Below are 19051 nucleotides of genomic sequence, written 5' to 3' on the forward strand. Positions count from 1 at the left end.
ACCTTTTCCTTAGGAAAAAGAATAAGCAACTTTACCATGCAAGAAGGTAACATGTAACAGTCAATTCCTCTGTGAGGAATGCTTGAACCCTCTGTTGTAAGGGAAGAGGGCTCGTTCTTTGAGAGTGTAGAGATACACGGCTTGATAAAGAGCACCACACACAACTGAAGCAAATATAAACATTTCAACTCCTCATAATCATTATGAAACTCATGTTGTGCATAATACCCTTCTATGGTGGAACAGTTATTGGTGAGTAATATTGTAAGGGCCAATCTCAACTGAATATACTTAAGTTACCTTACCCATCCAACTGTACATGAACCAATCCACTGTGCATGTCGTATTATCTGTATATACTGTAACTACTTACAGCACTGCCTCTCTGGTAACGCTAGTATTCATTTATGATATTCTTTATAATTGGCCATGTTGAAGGGTCTCAGGGAAATGGCCTTTATACTTTATCAAAGACTAAATCAATAAGGATAGACACAATTCTTGATAAAGATAGTTCACCAAAAAGTTAATCAAATCGACTTTTGAATAGATTTTGGTTGCATTCTTTGTTGTCTCTTTGTATAGGTAGTCATTATCAGTCAATTATAACCTTGCTTAAGAAACTTAAGATATCTAATCATGTTTTCTATTTGATAATTTTCCCCTTTAAAGGACCTTTTCTAAACCTGTAAGTCATGAGGCAATGATGACCACTGCTCCATACTGTACTAACATTTGTGGAGTTTCAATCAAATTAACATTTCTGTCCACCTATGTGTCAAATCACCTATAATCTCAAATGCAATTTTAACTTCAATATTAAGAAAAACTCCCTTCAGGCTGATCATTCCATTGGTGATCAAATACTCAAAATTACACACTTAAAGAAAGCCAAAGTAATGCACAAATGACATGCTTTTGCATAGTAGAGCTGTAAATCGCATGAATGTTGATAAACAAGTGATCCCAAAAAGTGGGGGAAAACACACCACACATTAAGAATCCCCAGAGGAGTCACTTCAAACACTCTGATTTGCATGTTGTGTACAGTTCTGTATTCAGTGTTCAGCTACCCATACACTGCCAATGGTCCAGTTGAGATTGTGGCGTCCACTGAAGAGCCATTCAATCTGTCAGGTCCAGGCACCAAGACTGCTCTGTGCTCTGAGTCTGAACGCCAATGCTAGACCTTCTGGACGATGGGCTCTCACTGTCCCTGCTCTCCATCGACCCCCCATTTCCCAGCAGGCACTCCAGACTGGTGTGTCCCACCGCAGCTGAATCACAGAGAGGAAGATGGGTGCCACACATGTCTGGCCGGGGAGAACCTGAGTCTTGAGAGCAGACAGATGACCGCCTGGGGAAGGAGGGTGGAGAACTAGGGATGGAATGGATGGAGAGGTGGAGGTTCTCTTCCAGGAGGTTGGATGTCTCCTGTGTGAGGTCATGATCCAGGCCATCGGAACCAATGCCAGCAACATCTCCCTGTGCAGGCCGCTCAAGGTGTAGGAGGGCTTCAGAGGGGAGATAGAGGTGTGGATAGGTACTGGGGGAGACAGCAAGGAGGCTCTGAGCGGACGCGGGGGCACTGGACAGCAGGGATGTGTAGTCGGCACTACAGCTCGGTGGCTGCTGACACAAGCTGGGCTGGGACTGACTAATGCTTGCTGGGCTAGCGCAGAGGACACTATCACCAGAGTCTTCATGCCCAGCAAGAGGAGCAGGGCATAGACTACCACCCTGGAAAGCTGGGCTGATGTTGAGTAAAGATGGGACAGTCAAGGGGTTGGGCGTGATGCTACCAGAGCTGTGGCATTGGCCTTGTCTGGGTACAAAGCCTGTGATGTAGGATTGGTAGAAGCTAGAGGGGCCTGGGCTGGAAGACTGAGGCTGGGGCTGGGGCTGGTAGAGGCCCTCTGACTGTGTCCCTCCAGTGGCTCTAGCATGGCAGCAAGCCCCTGGGGCCCCACTATAGCTCCAGGGGCCTACAGGGTGGTGGCAATGTCCCTCCTGGCTCCCAGGGTCATTATGGAGGTTCAGGCTGGGAGCCGGGTTGTAAGCCATATCGGTGCTGGTGGCAGTGGGGTTGAGGTTGGGGTTGGGGTTGGGGTTGGGGCCCATGTGGACACCGTAGGGGTAGGGGGGGAGAGAGGCTGTGTAGTGGTGTACCGCAACCTGGGCCTGGAGGAGGTGCATCATGTGATGGAGGTCCTTGGTTAGTTGAGATACCTCCTGGTTCAGGCTGCCCATCTAAGAAAAGATATGAAGTTATGGGTGAGATTGTGCCTTGCAGGGTACAGATTGTAAGTGACAGTAACATACAGTGAGTATTTTAAATATTTCTGTTGAAAATGGAATCATGGAAAAGCAAGCCATTTTGAGACCAGAGCCACTACCCACAAAATACTCAACACGACCTCTACATAAACAGGCACAAGGCACTGAAACCACAGCAAATTTTAGTCCCCTACTGTAATTATCTTTGAGTTCATCTCTAGACTTTATGGTACGACTACTTCCCAAAAGTTTGCACACCTAGACAATACGCGTCCCCTCCCTGCGACTGAATGGGAAATGGCCTGCTTTCAGACACAGCACTAAACCCCAAGAGAGAGGACGAGAGGTGGTAACTGACGCAAATAGGAAGAAAAGTGGAAGGGAACATGGGCGGAGGAGGCAAAGACAGGAGGAGAGGAAGGAAGGGGGAAGTTGTTATCAGTTTTTTTTGTATTGTCGAGTCAGCGCCTCCGAGTTTTCTCTGCATTGCAGAAGCACCCTGCTGATTAATTAATACCTACTTCAGACAGCGCCTACCTAGGCCCATCTGTATACTCTCAATGCACCTGCCTTCCATTTGCATCTACATTAGGGATGCACGGATGGACTTGCACTACTTAAGAGAGGAAACCTGAGATATTCTGCTTGATCTCACAATCCATTTATCACTGTCAAATTATAATTATTATTAATATTTGATGCACAGCTGGGACAATTGTTCCGAGTGACTTAACGAGCATGATGTTCATTTTGTAAATACAGCACATGCTTCATCAATCTCAAGTAGACATATTGATGATATACTCTGCTTTCCCTCCTGGTTTCTTTTAGCAACACGGTGTGCTGTGCATGTAATACAATATGTGGTGTTAATGCACGAATAATAGAAAAAAGAGGCTCCCGCATGTTGTCTCTGTTTGCAAATGTAATCCATTTTAATAGCTGCTACTTTTCGGTCAGAGACCTTCATCAGGCGTGCACAAATATGCACATTTTATTACTGCTTAATAGTATGACTGATTGCAGTATTGGTTTATCAACTATGGCAAAAGTTCAATTCATGCACTTATACATATTGCAAAATTGGCCTGGAATTGCAGGAGGACATCCACTGCACTCTCCCAGTGCCTAGCGTTTTACATTATAGATATACAGAATGTGGAAGAGCTTTATGCGAAACGAAAGTCACTTTAGATAGAAGTGTCTGCTCAGTAGGAGTAAAAAAGGATATTACATCAGAATCAGTAGGCGGGCTGTGCTGAGGTTTACTGTACCTTTTGGTTAAGCTGACTGATGTTTTGTCTCACCTCCTCTGTCTCCAGGAGCAGGGTGGCGTTCACCTGCCTGGGGTCTGTGGAGCGTGAGGATGAAGCAAAGGACCTTTTAAACACGGAACACCATGGATAGATACCTTAACTGTGTGTCTAAAGGATTCTGGCTTCAGCACACTTTCATACCATGCTTAACATGTCCATCTATCATACAGTAAATGTCATGGACACATATCACTGATAGACTACATGAAAGTGGTGAAAATGGTGACTGGTGACTGGAAGTTTCAGATGTTATAGAGATTGGATTAGTTTGATCAAAAAACTATATTTAGTGTGTGAAACAAAAGGTTAACTGGATTATTTTGATCAAAAAACTATATTTAGTGTGTGAAACAAAAGGTTAACTGGATTATTTTGCAGCATGGGTAGACTTGTTTTTTTAGCCATACCCGGGAATACCCATACTAGGGAACTCCCAGCTTTTGCTTTTGATTGATTGAATAACGTCCCCAGTTGTCCTTGACCTTGGCTGTCATTTCATCTCTCAACCCCTATCATGTTTCACATATGGGGAAGGAGTCGTATTGTCTCAGCCACAGTTTGAACCCAATGTTCACCTTCAGCCATCTGGTCCCCAAGTGAGACTCCCTGTGGGTGCAGCCAATGTGGTCGACACAGACAGTTAATATGGGGTTCAAGACGGTTGTGTTACCTTCGGCGGGACAGCCCGTGCTGGCCTTTGGCCCGCTCTGCTCCACGTTGAAGAGGAACGTGCGGCCGTTGTCCTCGATGCCGTCGACAACCCTGGCAAGGGCAGAAGGGGATAAGAGTAACAGTAGAGCCTTTTCAATTATCCTGCAACGCCGGGTGACCCAAGGAGCCGCCACCAGAGCCACACTGGCAGCCAGCCGCCCATCTGGGGTTAACCTGAGGAGAGCTGCGTGGCACCTGTCTGGACTGGGGGACACCTGACCCCACTGTACCACTTTACTGTATTACCTACATGTGGTGCTGGCTTATTGGGTAACCTACCGATACATTATGAATATGGATGGTGCATGGGGGAGGATGAGGTCAGACACCCTCTCAGTTAATAAAGTGCTGTGGGATCTGATGAAAAACACTATGCAAATGCTATCCATTAACATTAGCCATGCATAGCAACTATGCATTGCTGTTAACAGTTACAGTATGATGTAAATGTGTGGTTGATGTTTGTATCCACATGAATGCTTTGGCACTGGAGTTTTGTTCAACCAGTGTATCCAAATTACTATGGACTCTTTAACAAAAGAAAAATTATGTAAAGTCTTGACAAATGTGTTTTTGTCTAGTACCTGGGACTGAGGTCTGGGGGTCCGAAGCAGCTGAGGGTGGGGATGAGCAGCTTGGAGGGCTTGCAGCCGGCCCCCGACTCCCCCTGGGTGGCAAGGCTGGTGGGGGCGGCTGTGGGAACACTGTGCTCCCTCTTATGCTGCGGAGACGGGCTGTGGCCCCGGAGACCCCGGCTCAGGTTGGGCGAGCGACAGCGGCGCAGGGCGTTGAACTGGCGAAGCTCGTCGCCTAGCAGGTTCCCCAGGGAGGTGCGGCGCACAGGGCTGCTCAGGTTGGGAAGGAGCAGGTTGCGGCGAGAACGCGACACTGGTGAGAGGTGGAAGTACTCATCAGAGTCGTCCCCCTTGGTCTCCACGATGAAGGGGAGCTTGTGCTCAGTGGAAACACGCGGGTTCTGGGTAGCAGAGAACACATGTAATATGGATTCAAGCCCTTTAAATTGACAGTGAATTAATATCTAATGTTTTACTAGGCTAGGTTTTTGTATAATGGTAGATAGAGAAGGACATGTATGTGATGTATAAATCCTTTTACTGAATGTGTCTCTCAGCAAATCCTCATGAAAATGATGGAGAAATACATACTATATACTACAAGCTATGAGGCTAAAAGACATCCTTGCCTAATGTAGCTCATAAGGTTCCCCATTAGGACAGCTATTGACCCAATTAGCATTCTAACCCCCAGGGATGGAGCCGTTCTCTCTTTACCAAATGAGTTTCAACCTTTAGGGGAAGTCCTGGTGCTAACCCCCATAGAGCCCTCACTAGCAACATGCCCCAGAAAACGGGGGTACCTTGAAAACCCAGACACACACACCTTGAAAAACATGCTTTACAATTCTGGGCATGAATGCACTTCTACTAACAATCATGTCATAGGCCTGCCTATACAAAACAGGTAATGCAGCAGGTCTGTAGGAGTGCATTGGAAATCTATTACAAGTGACAGGCAGGTTTATAAGGTTTTTGGTGAAACATTTGGAATGGGAAAAGTTATGATCAAGTGGAGAATACAGGAAGACAATATTGAAGTTACATATGGAACTCACGTGTGGAAGCCTGGGTGACCTTGAGAACCTAGTTAGTCCCTGCAAAAATGGCAACACAACAGGATTGATTACAAATAATATATACACATACTGTAGACACACAAGTGCGCATGCGCGCGCACACACACACACACACACACACACACACACACACACACACACACACACACACACACACACACTGCAATCTATCATCTATGTATTCCTCTTTAATCCATTCTTTGTTTATGTAAAGTCCTCTTTTCTACTTTCTTTTCTCCAAGTCCTTTACAATGTTACAAAACCTGTGGTTTCTTGACCACATATTTTCATTCCTTGGCACTGATTTTCCTTCTTTGGTCATGATTTAAATCAGCCTTGCCAGAGATACACCATTGCCATGCAAGCTGACTCTGATAATTGGTCCTTTTCTGCACTCAGTGGCAGCTGGGTTCCAGAGAGAGTTCTTCTTTCAGCTGCCATGGAGGGAAATTGCGAGCAATTTACTGCAATTACCGCCTGGAACGATTACACATACAATAGTGTGAGACCTAGCTTCACATGTCATAAATATGTGTGTTTTCTTTTGGTCAGCATGGTTTTGTGTTTGCATCATTACAAGCAATGCTCTCTCTCTGACAATTACATGTCATTACATTACATGTGTACAGTCCAAGTGAGCCTCTAGTCAATATGAAAGGAACTGAATGTGAATATGCTGTATTTATCATTGAGGCACAGTTGCCAGTATTGCACTCAGAACATGAAAGGAAATCAAATAGTTAATTAATGGTTTTCAATGGGTTTCATGACTAGAGCTTTTTAATCTTACAATGTAGCCTTGTGATGGCAACAACGGTATGGTACTACTAAAAAAGCCACTCCTCTGCTCAACAGGAGGGAAAAGGCTCCCCAAAAGAGAGCCAAAAAGGGAATGATAGACATATAGCAATGCAATATTAGTCCTAAAAGACATTAATTGTACATCAATATCAATTAGTGAGAAACTAATGCCACCAGTGACCCACATAGCAAAGGGATACTTGAATGGAAGATTTTCTCTCTACACTTAAAAGCATACATGACTCTCTTGGTAGTGTGTGTGTGTGTGTGTGTGTGTGTGTGTGTGTGTGTGTGTGTGTGTGTGTGTGTATCAGAACATGTGAGTGTTGTGAGAGAGTTAAGCGGTCAAAAATGTTCCTCGCAAGGACTTGTTTACACTCCACTTTGTGTGGTGTTTGTCAGACCTACAATAAATATGCAGTGCTCTCCATAAGTATAGGAAAGATGAAGCATTTTGTCTTCTTTTAGTTCTATACTCCAACTTGAAATCAAACAATTACTATGGGGTCAAAGTGTAGGTCAAAGTGTAGATTCTCATCTTTAAATCAATGGGTTTCATTGTTTCTGATTGGTTTAACCATTTAGAAGTTACTCTTTTTATACACAGTTCCCCTATTTCAAGGCACCGAAAGTATTGTAAAATTGGCTTGACAGATGTTTCTGATTAGTCAGGTGTGTTCCGTCACATAATTTGTGCAGGCATAAGAGAGCTGTCAATGATTACTATTGATTCAAGGCTTTGCATTTGCCTTTGGAGTCTGCTATTGGTGTCTGTCAAGATGCGGACCAAAGAGACTTCAATGAAAGTCAAGGAAGCCATTATGAGGCTGAAATATCAAAAACATCTGAAACATAGCCAAAACCTTAGACTTATCAAGGTTAACAGTTTGTAACATCATTAAAAAAGAAAGAAACCACTGTTGAGCTCAGCAAATTGCAAACGGCCTGGTTGGACAATGAAGACTTCTACAGTATATGAAGAAGAATGCTCACCATAATTAAGAAAGGAAAGAAAAACAACTGTCCCACAGATCAGGAACACTCTACAGGAGGTAGGCGTGAATGTGTCAGAGACTACCGTCCACAGAATACAGTACATCACCAGCCAAACTACAGAAGCTTCATGGCAAGGTGCAAACCACTAACTATCCTCAAAAAGGATGGTCAGAAGGACAGTTTGTTAAAACGTACCTAAAAAGCGGTCTGGAGGTCTGCAAAACAGTCAAGATATATATTATCATGTGAATCAAGTGATTGCAAGAGGAAAGTTTGGAGAAAAAAGGATCTGCCCAAGATTTACAGCATACCACCTCATCTGTGAAACATGGTGGAGGGGGTGCTATGGTTTGGGCATGTATAGCTACCACAAGAACTGGCTAACTTGTGTTAATTGGTGATGTTACTACTGACAGCAGCAGCAGAAATTATTCTGAAGTGTGCAGAAACATTATGTCTGGTCGAATACAAGCAAATGCCTCCAAATTCATTGGATGGAGCTTCATCATACAGACAGTGACCCAAAACATACTACCATAGTAACTAGGGAGTTTTTCAGTGGATGGTTCATGACTGGCCAAGTCAGTCTTCAGATTTAAATCCAATTGAACATGCATTTCATTTCCTGATGATAAGATTTTAGCCAAAAAGACCATAAATCAAACAACAACTGAAGATGGCTGCAATAGAGGCCTGGCAGAGCATCACCAGAGAATATATGCAGCATCTGTTGGGGTCAAGATACAGATCTCAGAACTCCTTTTTAGAATAATTCAAGATGCATCTCAGAAAGTAACTACTTTTTAGAAATATAATATAATGTGTATGCCTCATAGAAAGTGTTACCAATATTTCAATACAGATTTCAGTTGACAGTTAATGTCAGTTTCCCACTTAGTCATGGTGTGGTGCAGGTGTAACTGGCATTGGTGTGTGGAAAGGGGGATATAGACTGGGAGAGCAGTTATTGAGGGCAGGGTACTGAGTGTGTGGTAGGAATGATAGGTAAAGTGGGGTGCATGGTTGGGTTAAGTTGTGTTTGCGTCACTTCCTGAATTGACTGAATTTAAATCGAATTGACCCCAACCCTGGTGGTGTTAAACGTGACAGGGGCATGTGATAGTGATAGGGGTATTTTACTGTTTGGTAGAGTGGCCAGGCTAGAGTGTGTAGATAGTGTCTCAGCAGTTCTTCAGCACAGTCCTTCATTCTGTCAGGGGTTGAGCCTGGGCCCCTGGCCTCATGCCAGAACCCACTCCGAGCAGATGGTGAGAGGGAACTAGAACACTGCACATGTGATCCCCAAACACAAAACCTCATTACAAACCCTAATCGCAACTAGCATCACACCGCATAGACAGGGTAGCACTGTAGCCTGTCAATGCAATAACAACTAAATATCAACATCTTATTCCGAAAGCATGTCTTATACTGTACCCGATGTCCCAGTCGCTTTCTGAACACAAGAAACAAAATGAAATCGAATAGAATTAATGAAATACAACAACAAAAGCATTATCCTTGATGCTCAAATCTCCTTCCAGGAACATGAAACAAAATGAAATAATAATAATTATTATTATAATAATATTAATAATAACAACAACAATGAAGCACTAAAATAATCAGGAAATCTGGAAAGATGGCGGCAACAACTAGGATATGTAACAGAGAAAAGATGGAACAAATTCAAAACCCAAGATCATAACTAGTAACTCCTCTAAGCAGAGTGGTAGAGTCACTCGTGGACTTCCATATCTGTGGCTCCAACCCATCCTCTACTATCTAACATTGAAATACCACCTCTCCGTTTGATAACGCAATTGTCCATTTCTCCATCCAAATCTCCTACTCTTCTTGCTACCTATTTATCATATAACGTGTCTTTTTTAAAGCTAAAATCGTACACTCTGTTAAGCAACTGTTAATTGTTCTAGGGTTATTGGTGTTCCAAATCCTAACCTTACCTTCCCCAAATCCTAACCTTACCCTCTCGAAATCCTACAGTAACTGACTTTTAGATCAATGTCTAAGGAGATGTTTGGTAGAGTAAGAGCAGAGTGCATGTGACAGCACTGACGCAATGAAATCACCATGACAATCCCCCGCCAACCCTACCGGCTTGGTTAAGAGTGCATTGGTCACTTAGGCAGAAAAGAGTGTCAAGGAGAGTGACAAAGTCAGAGAGGATTTGGGTGTAAAAACAGCCTAGCTATTTAATGGTATGCTCTATTCAACCTTCAAAACCTTTGTTCGAGTGGTATAACATAAGAACATTGTGGACTTTTTTTGTATTCAATGTTTTTAAAGGGTGTGTGTGGGTGTGTATGTGTGTGTGTGTGTGTGTGTCAGAGCATGTGAGTGCTGTGAGAGTTGAGCAGTCGAAAAAGCGTTCCTCGCTCACAAGGACTTGTTTACGCTCCACTCTCCCGCTCTGCGTCCACTTCCCCGCTCCACTCCAGTACACTCACCGCTCACAGGGGAAATGGTGCCACTCAACACTCATTTATTGTTTTACTACATAATTCCACCTTTTTAATGAAAGCCACCATCTCTTGTTATTTAACTAGTGAAGGAAAACACTTTGAAATCGCTGCCCTGAGCTTATAAGGTGAGTGGAGGAGAAATGGAGCATGTGAAAAGCCCATGCCCCAACTTTTTCAAAATGCACTCCATGCTCCAGACAAAATACCCCCACTCTGCTCCTCACTCAGCTCACACTCCACTCACATGCTCTGATTTGTGTGTGTGTGTGTGTGTGTGTGTGTGTGTGTGTGTTTGTGTGTGTTTGTGTTTGTGTGTGTTTGTGTGTGTTTGTGTGTGTGTGTGTGTGTTTGTGTGTGTGTGTGTGTGTGTTTGTGTGTGTTTGTGTGTGTTTGTGTGTGTGTGTGTGTGTTTTTCTGTGCGTCTCACCTCAGCCTCACTGCCCTCCCTCAGGTTGTAGGTGAGGTTGTGGTGGATGTCGGCAGTGAAGAGACTGGCATATTCAGGGTAGAGTTCCAGCACCTCCTTGAGAGCCCTAATGCTGATGTACTGCAGGTCACAGTAGGTCAGAGCCTTCACATCCGCATTGGTCTTGATCACATGATCTGTGTCCGGAAGGTCTGAGCCAATCAGATCCCCCTTTCCTACAGTGCAACCACAACACATGGAAAACATCAAGGCATAATCATAAACTAACTCCATATCAAACTTCATAGTATACATACTATACTTCATAAGTACCCAAAGGTACATCTTACATCAAGTAATACTGTATGTGCACCCCCAGTTAATGAAAACATGACAATATCCACTCGAAACCTTGAAGATCACTTCAGCATTTGTATTTCAAACTTTATCACCCAACATTGAACAAGCTTTTCTAGTATTCTAGCTTTTTAAATATTCTTTCGAGTCAAACGTGTGCAAGCCACTGAAATAACTGGCATAATTAGTCAAAAGCATAGAGTCCATACTCACCCAGGATAGCCAACACCATGCTGTCCTTGAGCACCTCTAGTGATCCGGAGCAGACAAAGTAGTTGGCGTGGAGGGCGTCGCCCTGCCGTATAAGGTACTCCCCGGGGGCGCAGAAGGAGGTCTTGATGTGCAGCGAGAGGGAGCGCAGGCAACCCCGGCTGGCACCCTCGAACACGGGCAGCTGCAGGATGTCCTTGTTCAGGTGCATGGCAATGTCCGCCCGAAGCTCGTCTGGGAAGTCGTGCAGGAGCTTGGGAAGGCAAGAAGGAGAGGAGCGAACATTAGCAGTTCTGGGCTTTTGCAATGAAGGATTTGCTAGCGAGTGAAACATCTTGCCTGGGTGAATCTGAAACATCTCTGAGGTCATTCAACTTCCCATGGCAATGTCATATCGCTGAGTCTACCTTTAAGATCTTGTAAGATCTTTGTAAGGATCTTGTAAGGATCTTGTAGGATCCTTCAAGATCTTGCATAGGATCTTATAGGTTCCTGCAGGATCCTAATGCCAGGATCATTTTGCAGGATCCTAGAGAAGATTGATACCAGCATAGCTATTAGTGGCTATTGGCAATAAACTGATTTGTGGCTATACATTTACACCGAAGATTTTCGGTGGGTTACAAGAACATTTTAAAGGCTTGAGGTGAGTTAGAAGTATGCATAAAAAGTTTGGAAACCATATTTATCAAATACATAATGCCATTTCATATTCTGAAAACATTTCTAGATTCAAAACTCCATACAGGGATCGTTCTTATATTCAATAGGTGTTATCAGGGTGGGTTATCTGTGGTGGTTTCAGCGGTCCCTACCTCGTTGGCATCTATGCCGTTGTTGACGGACCAGGTGGTTTGGAAGTACTCCAGCATACGTTGTTTGAGCAGCTGGGGCAGGCGGTGCACACGTATGAAGTCCTTCAGGTCCTTCATGCGTGTGTGGTAGAGTGACCGTCGTGAATACATGCGCTGGATGATGGCCGTCACGTTACCGAAGACCACAGCATGCATCAGTGCTGAGGAGAGGAAGAGAAGTAGCAAGAGTGTGGTCAAAGACTGTAGAAGAACACAATACTGTAGCAAGATAACCCTTTCTATGTCGAACGTGCATAAAGAAGCTGTATCAACAGCTTGACATCATTCAGTGTTATGACTACCGCCATGACTCCTCCAAACACTTACCACAGTGCATTGATTGCTGATTTGAGCAGTAGCGTAGGTGCAGCATGGTTGCTCTGTTTCTCATTTTTGTTTCGACATAAGTAGGCTACAGTATGTCAACATTTGTTGCTCTTGCATGTCAACTTTTTTGCAAAATTAAAACAAAATGTTCGCATTGCACTGAAAAGAGTGTGGCTTGTCCCAAATGCTTATATTAAAGTGTTTGGTGTGTGGCCAGTGGCAGCTGTAATTACTAAATAACAAAGATTTGAGCGTAAAAACCCGCAACAACAGTGCTAACACGAAAAAGTCTACAAATAGTGAACCATCCCTTTAAGCATCCATGTTAAACAAACTATCACTCTGATGTACTGTATCTGAGGTGTGTACATTACTGGGTTGTCTGACTGAGTTGAGTAAAAGGAACAGTGGGAACAAGAGTAACACAAATTTGATAGCATTCGAACTATTATATCCAAACTCGTGTCATGCTGCGCATTCTTTGTGTCAATAATCTCTTTGCTGATTTAATTATTTTGGAGATTGTAGCATCAGTGAACCACATTCTGAGCAAGGGCATGACAGTCGAGCTGTCATACTGAGTTGGCTCCCTGGCATGCCAGACTGGGGTGCCTGGAGTCCCTGGAAGGCAGCGCCAGACTCACCCCCGATGAGCATGGTGCAGATGGAGAAGATCTTCTCGGCGTCGGTGTTGGCGCAGACGTTGCCGAAGCCCACGCTGGTCAGGCTGCTGAGGGTAAAGTAAAGTGCAGCGATATAGGAGCTGCGCACAGAGGGACCACCCAGCGTGCTGTTGGCGTATGGTGTTTCCAGGCGCTTGCCCAGCTCGTGGAGCCAGCCTGGGGGGTGAAGGCGAGAGAGGTTTAACCAAAGGTTAAGGTTTTTTTACAACTGTTTATTGGCAATAATTTAGGGGGAGTGAAGACATGGTGCAGAGAAGTGCTATGTAAAGAACATTTGTCAGACCAAGTCAGAGAGAGTTTATTTGAGGTAACTTGGCCACAAACATTGAACAAAGTTTGTTCACCAGTCACTCCCATTGTTTTTTTGTTAGCGGTGGCTAAAGTTAGCTGAAGTTAGTAGTGGCTATCTAAACAACTCTGAACCATGGATTAAAGTTTCTCCTGTCCAATAGGCTACTAGGAACTGTCTGACTATAAGTTGTACAACAGTGACCTATCCCAGCCTTCTCAGCTCCTCGGCTTACAGTACAGTGAGTTCATACATTTTCTTAAATATGGTCCAAGTGGCAATTGAACCCACAACCATACAATTGCTAGCGCCATGTTCTACCAAATGAGCAACACAGGACAGACAAACAAACTTCAATCAATCACCAGCAAACATCAATTGCATCAATTCATCCTGATTAATACAGATTGCAAGGAGCCACTGATTGAATTTGTTTAGGTTCAGTTCTGCCAGCAACCACTTCATACCCAATAATCAAGCCTTTTGTCTGTGTACAAGAGGGATTAGACACAATCAAACACAGTAACTACTTAATCAACTTTTAGCAGATGTGGAATGGCTAGTCGAAGGTACTTAATGAGAAGGTTCCATATACTGTACATCTGAAACAACTGAAACATCTTTGAGTTTCCCTCTGCAGACTAGTCTCTCAAGAGGAAGTTACACATTTTTCAACCAACGAGGCAATGTATTTTTAGGGGTGTATTGTAAGAGGTGTTTTGTATGGGCTGTAGGAGACACTTATGCTTAGATGCTGTGTCATTACAGAGTTAAAGTAAGAAGGGTTTTGGACGCACAGACAATTATAATGTTATGGTCTACTGTACAGTATGTGCCTACTATGTAATTATAGAGTTAGTGTCAAAAGCTTATTTGGCTGTGGACAGAAGCCAAGTTAACTGTTGAGGTAACCTCAAGATCCAGGCTTTCCTAGTTTCAGAAAACCTGGTGAAATCAATGGCAGAAAGTCGTTACAGAGGGGTGGAAACCCTGTGGAAACTAGCGACACCTCGCCACACATCAAACCAAGAAAATGTCTTGCTTCGGCAGAGCTCCAAAGAAGGGCATAAAAATGGAATTCATAATATAATATTCCATCTGACGCTTTTAACCCAAGCCACTTACATTGCAGTGAGTGCATATATTTTTCATTATATATGGTCCTGGCAAGAATCAAACCCACAACCTAAGCGCTGTTAGTGCCATGCTCTACCAACTGAGCCACAGAGGACCGTAGTTTTTCCTCCTGGTTTTCTTTCATTTTCTGCAATGTTAGCATAGGCTAGCATAGGCAACAACTCTCAGCCAATTTTGTCCTACCCGATCGGACAAAAGTCACAAACATAACAACAAGCAACCCTTTTGGGAGCACTCTTCTGGGGGCTGGTGGAGGAAGGGTTCTTGGAATGTCACTTTAATTCAGATTCAATAAAATTGCAACTGGGCTCAGCTAGCGTTCCATTCAAACAGACTTTGCTATTATCAATGTCGCCAAACCTCCAAAGAGACGTTTGAGACGTGACAACAACGTGATTTAGAGGTATGGCTACGCGAGATTATCTGTTCCTGTGGTCTGTCTTTGCCGAGTTAGAGCGGGAAGGGCATTGGCATGCAAGTGGCATTGGTGCAAGGGTACAGATAGAATCAGGAGGCTGGCCTGCACTGTACAGAAGTGATCGGGCAGAATTAGGTTATATCAAGGAGAAGATACAGTAAGTCCTGGTGATAATTAATATAGTATGTGTGACCTAAAGTTATTACCTCGTCACCTTCACCAAGACCCACACACACACACCTCACCCCATCCCACCCATACCACCACCCACACACAAACACACCCACCCACCCATCCTGCCTGTATGCCAGACTGAAGGTCTTCAATCACTCACCTATGTCCCAGGTGTCTGGGTCGTTGTTCTCCATCTCCTTGCGTCCGATGATGTACCAGATGCAGGCCATCCAGTGGGCAAGCAGGGCGAACATGGACATGAGCAGGGTCAACACCATGGCGCTGTACTGAGAGTAGCGGTCCAGCTTCTGGAGCAGGCGCAGCAAACGCAGTAGACGTACAGTCTTCAACAGGTGGACCAGGGATGTCTGGGTGTGGAGTGGGAGTTTATATCATATAGGTAACATTGTTATTCTTCATATTACAATCCTTTACTTAGTGTTTACTTTGAAATTGAAATAGGTAATTACAGAATCATTACTGCTATTTCTTGCTAATTATAAGCATAATACAGGGTTACTGCACAACTGTGGCAGGGTAGGACTCTCAGGTTTGAACTTAAATGGCTGTCAATAAAGTAGCCTGCTAAGCGTGAAGTTCTGAGTAGCCTGCTGGTCTTTTTATACACCCATCCTCCTGTGGCTACAGTCAATTTATACACAGGCAGTGGCAAGAATAAATATAGTCCTCGATTGAATGAGGTAGGAGAGAAAAATGAGTCACAAAATACCTTGGCTTGCTGATCTCTGTGACAGAGGTTGATACACTGAGTTGAGTGTCACAGGGACCAGCAGGACAAGGTATTAGGGGCCGGCAAGCTACGGTCCCTCCTCTATGCAATTCTTACATGATTAAGTTAATATCTTTATAGTTGAGAAGTGATGAAATCTGTGCTAGCCAGCCATCTCAGGGATGGTACACTTAGCAACATCCCACGGACTGGCGTCCACGGCCGGGTTTGAGAAATATTGACAGCATTCTTTGAATTCATCAAAAAAATAATGATTAGCGGAAGGTGTGTTGAAAAAGCTACTCAACTGTTGCCAAAGGACAATTTGTTAGGGATAGAGACTTTGATAGAGATTCAAGAGTAGTATTTGTACAATTACATATTATTAGAAAAGGGAAAGGGGTGAAAATATAGAGCAGTAGGTCATGCAAATAGTCTAATGCAGTAATGTTTTAACCTCTTAACCATTATAATATATTTGATAGCTTGATGTCTCAAACTGAAACAAACTGACATCCCAGTCCAATTGATTTGAGTTGCTGAATCCTAATGCCCCTGCATCATGAGTACTCACCACTGTGATGTTGAAGGCATAGAGGAGGTCAAAGGGCAGGGCGGCCACCAGGTCAACAAAGAACCAGGTGGTGGAGTAGTGGATGCAGATGGAGCGGGCTTCGTACACTACCTGACCTGACTGGCTCACATAACTTGTGCGGAAGTTCAGGATGATGTCTGTGAATGGAGGATCACAGGTTATATTTCACTCTATTGGTGGATCTCAATAGTCTAAAGCGGTTTCCTAGTTTCCTCTCCCTGTCTGCCTTCTTCAACCTGCACTGATCTTCATGAGATGAAGCGATGAAAGTGAACCATGTTGCTTTCAGCTTTCTGTTAAGGTCCGAGCTAATCAACCCAGGCGCGCAACACAGAGTCAGGACACAAATATACAATAATAGGGTATTTAATGAGGAAATAGCAGGGAACGGGAAAAGCATGGTGGAAGGGGTAGGGCAGGCAGGCAGGCAGGCAGGCAGGCAGGCAGGCAGGCAGGCAGGCAGGCAGGCAGGCAGGCAGACAGACAGACAGGGCAGGCGGGGCAGGTTGGGCAGACAGGACAGGTAGACTAGGCAGGCAGGGCAGGCGGGTAGTATGGGCAGGCAGGCAGGCAGGCTGACAGGCGGACAGGCAGGCAGGTCGATAACCGGGTCGAGGTCCTGGAGCATAAAGAGATAATGATCAGACAGAGTACTAAGACACTAGGACTTTAGAATCAATATGAGACTAAGCGGCCGAGAACGAGACTAACTTGGGAACTAACAACGAGACACTTTCTTATTCTTTCAAATCAGTCCAGACAATTGGAGAAGCAGCATTTTTAATTGCTAAATTGCTTAAATAAATGGAATAAAGTAAATGTTTCCCTAGTACTTATACAGATATCTTTCATACAGGGCCCCAGAAGTCTGAAGTCTGCTTTATGCATGGTCAGAAAGGACTATTTATTTCCTTGATGTGAGTAGGGGCAAATGCACTGTACCATAACACTCTACTGTAGCTTGCACTCATTTCCAGTGTTCATCACTATATAAACAAACATGAGTTGTTATTACCTCGTGCCAACATAGGATACATTATTTATTTACAATCTTTTGAATGGCATCCTTGAATCACAGGTGGAATCATGCTGTACAGCTGGCATTATGACTCATTGGATCCTGAAGCAGCCAAAGGTGAAAGTATCAGATATATTTGCCAAGGAGATGATCTAATCCGAGCCTCATATGGTAGCATGCTGACTCAGAGAACATCAAACAGACACGGGACCAAATCCAAACATGAAATATGTGTCACAAAAAAACATGCAGTGAAATGGTAACTCAGTTTCAACCTATGCTCAAATCATGATTGCTGCATTATTTCCTATCTCCTTTCACCGCCCTCTTAACCTCTATTTTCTATTTGTTCCAATTGTTCAGTTCCCCTCACCCAAGTATCACTCCACTGTGATATTGTTGAAGATTGTGGGCCGGACAGCTGTAGCCAGAACCTACAGTATTTCCTAACTCCTACTTCCTACCTCCTATACCCTATCTCCTCACCTACCCAGGATGAAGAGCATCTCCACAGCGATGTCGCTGACGATGGTGGATCGGGCGGCGTTGTCCGGTTCGTCGTAGGGCGTGAAGCAGACGTTGTACGGCACGGTGACGGCCACGTAGAAGGTAGCAAGTAGGATCATCCAATCCCACAGGGCCTTTGACACACTGTAGTGGAGCAAGATGAAACGTGACTTCTGCACAGCTGCCACCTTGTACTCTGGGAGGGATGGCTTCTCAAACATGTTCTGTAGAAGGGAATAGAATAGAATAGAAAGGAGAAGAGGAAAAAGAGAAGATAATTAAAATGATTTCGGAAATGTACCTCAAACAATGACACTTGACAGCCATAAAATTATAAGGAGCACTTCCAAGATAAAGTGGATGAATTAGACTCTTAAAGCTGAGGAGGATTTGACTAGCTGTTAAAATTGCATGGTGATTATAATGCAGTAAAATTATTTGTTGAAAATAAATCAGTATAAATCTAGACACCCGGGAACGGACCTTAGTTATGTTGTTTCGATTATGAAAACTGGTCAGGAGAAAATGGCCGGCATTGCTGCCTATAACAAGTCAAAGTTGATAACTCATAGTGATGGAGAGACTGATGGAGGGAATTTTTTTTGGAACTTTTCCTCCAATTTTCACTCATCCAAATGCCATCAGCGCTTCTTCTGCCAAGACCGGTCTCATTAAAGTGAAATGAGGTAGGCGGCATATTAACCATTAACTTAAAATTACTCTGATTCATCTGCCTAATTAGAATTTTGGATCCAGAAATCTAATTGCAGGAGGATATATAACACTATTTGCTGATGAGTTAGCAAAATGGGAGAGTCCAGTTCTGGCATAATGAGGCCTTAGATCGACCAATGTTAGCAGGTGCATGGCACATAATAGTCTACACAATGTTTGGGAGACATTGAGCAAAGATATTAGAAAAGAAAGGGAGGGAAGGTGAACAGAAAAAGGGCTAAATGGGCGGAAATTAATCTAAGAACAATGTTCCTGGGTTGAAAACGGTTAGATGCACACCGGGTAGTCTGGGTAATGAAGTATCAAATTGAATTGTATGTGTCCAGGAGCAGCCAAGCACCGTTGTGGCTGTGTAATCTCCTAAATGAGA

At 43.9% G+C, this 19051-nt stretch overlaps 1 protein-coding gene across 1 annotated transcript in view; it reads right to left on the reverse strand.

Annotated features, from left to right (window-relative positions):
* Positions 1 to 1125: 1125 nt before the first annotated feature.
* The window catches only part of kcnh4b (potassium voltage-gated channel, subfamily H (eag-related), member 4b), a gene marked incomplete at both ends in the record, with an annotated part of 33245 nt that continues 15319 nt past the window's right edge, over positions 1126 to 19051 (reverse strand). Inside the window, 12 exons of the mRNA XM_083687851.1 lie at positions 1126 to 2250; positions 3552 to 3628; positions 4264 to 4355; positions 4889 to 5280; positions 5938 to 5976; positions 10669 to 10883; positions 11218 to 11467; positions 12030 to 12229; positions 13040 to 13234; positions 15257 to 15464; positions 16401 to 16558; positions 17930 to 18170. Coding sequence (XP_083543977.1) covers positions 1126 to 2250; positions 3552 to 3628; positions 4264 to 4355; positions 4889 to 5280; positions 5938 to 5976; positions 10669 to 10883; positions 11218 to 11467; positions 12030 to 12229; positions 13040 to 13234; positions 15257 to 15464; positions 16401 to 16558; positions 17930 to 18170 — 3192 coding nt within the window. The remainder of the gene's footprint in view (positions 2251 to 3551; positions 3629 to 4263; positions 4356 to 4888; positions 5281 to 5937; positions 5977 to 10668; positions 10884 to 11217; positions 11468 to 12029; positions 12230 to 13039; positions 13235 to 15256; positions 15465 to 16400; positions 16559 to 17929; positions 18171 to 19051) is intronic.

This window comes from Argentina silus (assembly GCF_951799395.1).
Source record: "Argentina silus genome assembly, chromosome: 16".
Taxonomy (NCBI): Eukaryota; Metazoa; Chordata; class Actinopteri; order Argentiniformes; family Argentinidae; genus Argentina; species Argentina silus.